The 7,371-nt window shown below is 44.5% G+C and overlaps 2 protein-coding genes across 2 annotated transcripts in view; one reads left to right on the plus strand and one right to left on the minus strand.

Annotated features, from left to right (window-relative positions):
- The window catches only part of GON4L (gon-4-like (C. elegans)), a 23,207-nt gene extending 19,700 nt beyond the window's left edge, over positions 1-3,507 (plus strand). Inside the window, 4 exon segments of the mRNA XM_008946458.1 lie at positions 299-506; positions 1,409-2,201; positions 2,642-2,744; positions 3,358-3,507. Coding sequence (XP_008944706.1) covers positions 299-506; positions 1,409-2,201; positions 2,642-2,744; positions 3,358-3,507 — 1,254 coding nt within the window.
- Positions 3,508-4,172: 665 nt separating this feature from the next.
- MSTO1 (misato 1, mitochondrial distribution and morphology regulator) lies at positions 4,173-7,119 on the minus strand. The gene is made up of 9 exons (XM_008946459.1): positions 6,944-7,119; positions 6,710-6,827; positions 6,484-6,618; positions 6,217-6,369; positions 5,551-5,682; positions 5,203-5,387; positions 4,867-4,968; positions 4,666-4,784; positions 4,173-4,411 (listed from the first exon to the last, which is right to left on the minus strand). The coding sequence occupies exons 1-9, from the start codon at positions 7,117-7,119 to the stop codon at positions 4,173-4,175; spliced, it is 1,359 nt and encodes a 452-aa protein (XP_008944707.1).
- Between the last annotated feature and the right edge of the window lie 252 nt (positions 7,120-7,371).

A 7,371-nucleotide genomic window follows, 5' to 3' on the forward strand; every position in this document is an offset into this window, starting at 1 on the left:
TGCTCACTTTCTATTATCCCTCCTTGCTATGCTAAATAGTGTTATTTTTGATGTTCTCTGGAGTTAAGAATAAGCTTTTTTAGTGGAAGGTGCTTGTGTGTCCACTATGTGAAAAAAAAAAATGCCAAACCTGTGCCTATTCATAACAACAGAAAAGATTCAGCTTTTTAAATGCAAATATATTGCCAAACCAAAGCCTTTGTCAGGGTCAAGGAATCCTTTGGATGCCAAGGCTGAGGTGTTGGGCTTGGATTGACTTACCACATCCGTAATTGTATGCCTATATACTGATTGGCAGGTGTGTGAAAACAAATTTTATAAAAATAAAGATTCTCAAGAGCTGACTGCAGGTCTTGTTCAGCAAGAACCAAGTCCTCAGCCTGAAGGGAAGGATTCTGGAATGTCTAAGGAACCTGCAGAAGAAGGCGTGGAGAACAGAGATGAGGGGGAGGATGTCCAAAGCAGAACAAAACCTGTATTGAGGAAAGTGGAATCTCTGGCTTCAGGTATGTGAAAGTGTTGTGTACAGACAGGTGTATCATTCATCTCCAAATTGGTTCACACAAATGAAAATAGGTATAGGACTTCCTAATGCAAAATTACTGAGATTACGAGAACTTCTAATCATCCTTTTTTTTTATGGTCTTGTGTTCATTTACTGGTGTGCATGTTTAGAGCATCCTGTATAGAGCATCCCCTTCCAGAAGAAGCTCTCCTGACTAGAGAAATAGTCTCCCCTTTTCAGAATGATTGTACCATTTAAGTTTCTCTTGCTAGCATACTAATTTGATTGCCAGTACTACCAGTCCATGATACTTTTTTCCAGTTCTCATTTTAGTCCAGCGATTCGGTATCACCGTCTCGCTAATCTCCCTTTTCATTATCTCCTTCACATTGCTTGTCTTTCTTTTAGTCTGGGACAGACAAGGGGAAATGTGATTATTGTAGGATAAACAACCTGAAAGATGTCTCCCTTCCACCAGTAGCCACGTCTCAGTTAATGCCACTCGAGGAGACAATGCAAAGGTTCAGTATAGTGGTTTAAATGTACACAACCTGATGTATAGTTTACAGTGTTATAGGTTCGTAAATAGGGTGCCAGGAGCAGCAACATCTGTTTTGCCTGGGAATTCTGTTCTCAGCTTTTTCACATATTCATTACTTCACATAGCAGCTGGTTGTAGTAACCCACAGTGGTGAAGAAAAGGGGCTGCAGACTGACTTCTTGGATGTACCGGATGGGTAAACTGTGGATAGAATTACAAAGCTGCTCCCAAACTGTGTTCTCATATACAGCATTGTGCTCTAGAATAATGGGAGAGGGGGGAAATCTCTTAAAAAGTAAATTAATAAAGCCTCCAGTTTTTCTTACTAACAACTAGTCTCAACTTGTTTGGGTTTTTATCAGGATCCCACCTGGAAGGAAAGACTGTCTCCAGCAGACATGCATCTTCTGAAAAAGCTGCAGTGCCCGATAACCAGGTTCAAGAAGCAGGTGTCGGTGCTGTTGTGAATACTGCAAAGGACAGTGACTTATCTGCCACTGGCCCTGGATGGACACATCTACCAAAAGCTACCCTAAAACTACCTCAAGAAACCAAAGACTGCCCTTGCACCCCAGGAAGTGAGAGTGAGGAGCCAAACCAGCAAGATCAAGGAAATGCAGATGCTTCCCTTGGGCTGAATAGAGACCTGCTGCTGTCTTCTCATTGTGCTACAGTAAAAGGCTTAATGGGACCTAGTTCCTCTTCTGGAAAGAGTTCAGGTCAGACTGAAGGACTCCATTCTGATCTATCGGATAAGCTCACTGGTTTTGGTCATGCTTCGAAATCAGGTGTGAAAGAGTTTGAGGGACCACCTTTGCATCTGGAAGGAAAACCTGAAGCCAAGCAGGGTTGGGTAGCAGCTGATAGAAAACCAACGCTGCGTAAGAGCTGCAGCTCACAGCCCCCCGATAACTGCATTTTGGAAACAGTTGATACAGGCTGCACTGGAAATTTTCCTGAGAGCAGATTAAAGTCAAACACAAACAGCTGCTTCCAGGTGCATCAGCATTCTGAGCAGCTAGGATGTAGAGCAGTTACTGCCTCCCTGGGCCAGAAGGAAGAGGAGCAGCAGCAGCAGCGAGTCACTGAAGCAACAGTGTGTGCCAAGAACAGCAAAGTCAGCTCGACTGGGGAGAAGGTTGTCCTCTGGACCAGGTATATCATCTGGAACTGTCTCTTACGTGCTTTGTGCATTTGGCTTCAGCTTTCCTATTATAGAGTATTCTTTATTTTATTTTTTTATTCCCATTTTCTAGTGTGTTCTCCCCCTTTGAATATTCTTGCCTTGTTTCCTCTAACCACAGTCCATCATAGCTGCCATCCTGGTCCTAGGAGAGGTGAGGTCTGCTCACAGTGCTGTAATTATTGTAGTACTTGAGGCTGGCAAAGAATTTTTTTTTCCATTTAAAAAGCTTAAAACAGGCCAAGTGCAGCTCTGCTTCAAGATGTGTCCTGTGATTGGTAATGGTTATACTAGCACAGGAACAAGCCTTGCCCTGTGATTGTTACCTTTGCCTGGGAACAGGCCTCTTGGGCTTGTGGTGGTTGAAGTACTTGTTTTTGGCCGCTTTCATAGCTCTTCTGCTGTTCCCTAGGGAGGCTGACAGAGTCATCCTCACCACCTGCCAGGAGAAAGGAGCCCATCTGGAAACCTTCCACGCTATCTCACAGAAACTGGGCAACAAGACTGCTAGTGAGGTGAGGGGCTGTTGTGGAAAAGCTTCTATCTGCCACAGCAAATGGGGTGGGAAGGAAGACAGGAAAGGTGGAGGTTTGCTGACATGTTAGTCTCCCAGACTTAACTTTAATTTGATGCTGCATCAAATAAAAATAATCCCAGTTGCAAATAAAAGAAACAAAGCTGAACCAAACCCCCATGTGTTCTGCTGGAGCAAAAAAATCACAGCTGCCATGCCCCTTTTCACAACACTACCATTGAAATTCAAGGCTTCTTTGGTACCAGAATTGTTTCAGTAACTGCTACTTGGGTCTGCAACCTTCTACTTCACCACAAGGAACCTGTTGGGTTTTGTCTCTTAACCTTCCCACATTACCGGCTGGGAGTCTTCCCAAACTGACAGTTTTTTACCTGCAAGGCAGTAGAATGTAGTTGTTCTTCCAAAGAAAACAAAACAACCCATCCTCTTCCATTTCTCTTTCCCCTTATGGTTGAATCTTGCATAAAATGTGATTTAGGGAGGTGGGGTTTTCTGATGTAAAAGCCAAAATGCCTCAAACTTTACAATATGGTATCTCCATTCCATACCACCTTTTAGGTCTTTACTCATTGCAGACCTCCCTTGTTCTTCAGGTATCTCACAGGTTCAGAGAGCTGATGAGGCTGTTTCATACATCCTGTGATGGGAGCTCTGAAGATGAGGAGGATGCAACTAGCACCAGCAACACCGACCAGTTGTCAGATAAGGATCTTCTGCTTTCAGAGGAAGAACCTGATGACTAGTTTTTGTGGCTTCATAAGCGACTGACTGCATCACGAGAGTTGTTTGCCAGTTTGCTGCTAGACAGGTGCTGTGGATAAAGGAAGAATGTTTGCACAGGTACTTAAGGTAACACCTTGTTGTTCACTTGCCTGCTAGACTTCTATGTCTGTAGCAAACTAAAGGAATGAAGGAAGAAGTAAGACTAGGGAACGTCCTCTAGCGTCTACACCTGGGGAGCTTCAACAATGAAATGACAGAAGCGATGCTTGCGCACACTGACCTCACTCTGGGCCGCCAGCCTTTGAAAAGAACATGTAAATACTGTATCATAAGATGTCTGTTTTCATGTGGAACAAACACATGATTTTTTTTGCTAAGTTTTTTTGCTTGTGTTGATTGTATGCGGGAAAGTTACAACCCAGATTCTGTATTTATTGTGTGGTCTTATTCTAACAGGCAGAGGCAATTTACTTTACAAAGTTTTTATAAAAACACAAACATACAAAACCAGTCCCCCAAAAAGCAGCTTTCCTCCTTTACAACAAAACTGCAAGTAGCTGGACGACACAGGCCAGCCTTAGTAACAGGACTTCGCTGAAATGAAAAGGAAGTAGCAGTTAGGCCATTTTTATTTTGAAAGTGACCTTGAAGATCTTACTTCTGCTCTCTAAGTAATAAAGGTGGGTTAGTCTAAATCTGCTTCATCTTCAGATTCATCTGCTTCAAACCCCACTTCATAGCACTGGGATAGAGTTCTCAGCTCCTCTAAGGCATCCTGGAAGTTGTCCTGTTCAACTCCAGCAGCAAAGAAGCTGGCCCATCGTCGTGTGTTCAGCTTCCGTAGATCCTTGTATAAGCTGTAGAGGAGTGTGTGCAGAACTGGTGAAGACTGCAGAGCTGCTAGTACAGGGATGCTTTCAACACCTGCAGAGAAAAACATCTTTGTTTAAATAAACCAATCAGGATTTGTTTCCCTACCCTATTCTACTTTACAAGACAAGCAGTTGCTTTGCTTGAACTCACTGTAGCATAAGCATTGCTTAACGCTTATAATTTTTGCCCTTTGAACACTCACAAGTGTCATGGGGTTTCTTTTTTAAATTCTTTTACCTGTTAGACTGTACTGCCCCCACATGATCTCTTCCTGTTGTAAGCCAAGTTTAAGGGCCACTTATTACCTGCTGAAGAATAACTGGGAGGTTTGTCCAGGAGGAAGCCTTGTCTGGTGAGAAGAGGACTGAAAAACTGAGGGTATGGAGGTAGAGTACTACATGGCTGCTCAAGCACGTGGGATGTGCTGTAAGGAAGATGGCGAATAAAGTTACCCAAAATTCACTCTACCTTCCGTTCCCTAGTCTGTAAAATGGACCATTACCAACCTGAATGCCCCCGGAAACACGGTGTGCAGGTAGTGCTGCAGAGCCTGCTCTGTGTTCTCACAAGCATGGAGTGGAGAAGTGGGCTGCTTGCCAGGACAGCTGCTGCAAAGAAAGGAAGTTCCTGGTTTGCCAGAGGACTTGGTTGAAAGTGTCAAGGGCTTTTTACCTGTTTTGTTCTCAAGTTAGTAGCATATAACTCGCCAGGTGACTAGACTTTTTGGTTGCCATTCAGCTGACACTCCCAACAGAAGGACTGTGAATGGCTTTTGTTAGGAATCATTTCTGTTGAGAGTGCCAGAGTTCTGAAGGGAACAGTGCAGTTCAAATGCTGATTACCTGATGGAATGTTCTTTGCAAATTCCTCGTAGCACAACAGACTGGGCGAAACAGCAGCTGACCTTTTTCTCCCTACATGAAGACAGAAGCTTCCAGGGCACGTCCTGCTGATAGGTGCATAAAGTATCAGGAAGCGAGTAGCCCTGCAGCGCAGGAAAGGGAACGGAAGCCCACGCAGCCACCACCTGAGTCAGAGAGGGGGGTGACAAATCACAACCTAGAGCATACTCCCCACATGCCGCTGTGAGTGTGCACGTGGATGTGAAGTGGAAGGCCAGCTCTTGCCCTACAGCAGTAGTTCAGTTAAGAGCTGGAAGGAGGGAAGGCTGCTGTTCACCATGTCCTTACCTTTCTCCCAGAGAAGTTAAGTGTTTCAGCAAGGTGCGTCATGGATCCCTGAGAGGAGCAGAGTCGGTAAGGAGCAGTGAGGGTATCAAGTGCTGCTGCCAAAATTGCACTGCTGTGGTAGTTAAGTGATGCCTATGGAGGGAGACAAATGAAAGACAGGACAAGTTAAACTCTGATCCTTAACCAATTTTTGTATATTTAACTTAAGCATACTGTAAATTCTATTTTTTATACAAGCTGTGTTTAATTTCAGGTTTTGGAAGTCAGCTGTTTGCTGACCAATGACCTGTTGCCAGTTTTTCTTGTCAGCAGCTTCTTAGTGCTCAGACAAGGCTAGAGTTACATACTCTGCAGATGAATAATAATGCAGTAAATCATTTTTTTCCAGTGCCAAAACTGAAGGCAGTACACCAATGGAAAGGCTGCAAAAAAGGAAATGTGTTGTTTTTAAATGCAGTTAAACTGGGAATGAAAAGTTGGCAGCCAAGTCTCTGCTAAAAGTGAAAAAGAAGGAAAAAAGTCCCTGTTTAGCAAACACCCTCATGACAAAACAGTGCTAAAAGTACACAGATGCAGAAAGCACTTTTAGAGAGGGTTAGATCTGGAAGAGCTGAAAGCTAGCAGAGGCAGGTGCTATGCCTGGGTGAACCCCTCTACAGTACATACGTCGTAGTTTATATACGGAAAAGTGATGGGAGGTTGCGGCCTGATTCCTAGACTCCCACTGAGTGACATAGGGCAAAAGAGGGAGCTGTGACTGGAGAGATGGACAATTCCAAGGGCTGTGTTCATCAGTCTGTACACGTTCTTCTGGTAATCCTGGGGGAAACAAAATCCAATCAGTTAAGAGTCTTGAAGAGGCGAACAAGCGACGATCTAAACCCGGCTGGGCATGAAAGCATCACCTGTTGTTTTTCCCCCTTGTTTACTCACTGCCATGTCACTCATGACTGGAGTCAAGCCCCAGGTCAGGATTCCTTTTCCTGAATATTCGTCGCAGATCAGTTCTGTCACCTTGGCACCAACTCCAGAGAATCCATTGTGTAGATCGCAGAGGACTTGAAACCCCTGTGTAAAAATCATGGCAGCATCTGAGCTTCTACTGAATCTTGAACAAAGTTTATTTCAAGAAACGTGAGTTTGGACCAGGCCATCAAACCTGCAAGTAATCGCACTCTTCAACGTAAAAATGCAACCTATCTTCCAACTCCTCTATGCAGCCAGGATCCTGCAGGAGACTTTCACCTTGTCCAAAGGCTTCCAGACAACCACATACCCTAAGAAAATAGGGGGGGGGAGCTTATAGTGATCCTGTCTTAAGTTTTCCTTGAAGGCAAAACAAAGATCGGGTACTTCTGGACAACAGATTCTGAAGCAAACCTTGAGGACATACCCATCGTGCATGTACTGACGGACGACGTAGACGCTTTTGGGATGCAACGGCACCTTGAGGTAATCGGACCAGAGCTGCACACTGCCACCTGAGTAAATTTCCTGGGAAGCGGACGAAGATGTGCCTGGAACAAGAGGGATGGGAAGAGGGACGATGGTCTTTTCAATGCTGAACATCGCTTTGAATAATGAAAACAAAATGAGACTTCTGTGTCATCCAGTAACAGTATTTGCTGCTCTTTGACCCATCTTTCTATAAGCGAAGAAATCTTGGCCCACAGTTTGCCTTTTCCCCTCACCCTCATCACTGACAAGTTGCCCAGCATCAGCCTGCTGTGACAGAGCCTGTTCTACCGATTTAGAACGCTTTGATCCCAACAAGGATAAACCGAAGCCACGAGGACAGTGCAAACTGGACATCCCACGAAC

This window comes from Merops nubicus, unplaced genomic scaffold (genome assembly GCF_000691845.1).
Source record: "Merops nubicus isolate BGI_N331 unplaced genomic scaffold, ASM69184v1 scaffold13248, whole genome shotgun sequence".
Taxonomy (NCBI): Eukaryota; Metazoa; Chordata; class Aves; order Coraciiformes; family Meropidae; genus Merops; species Merops nubicus.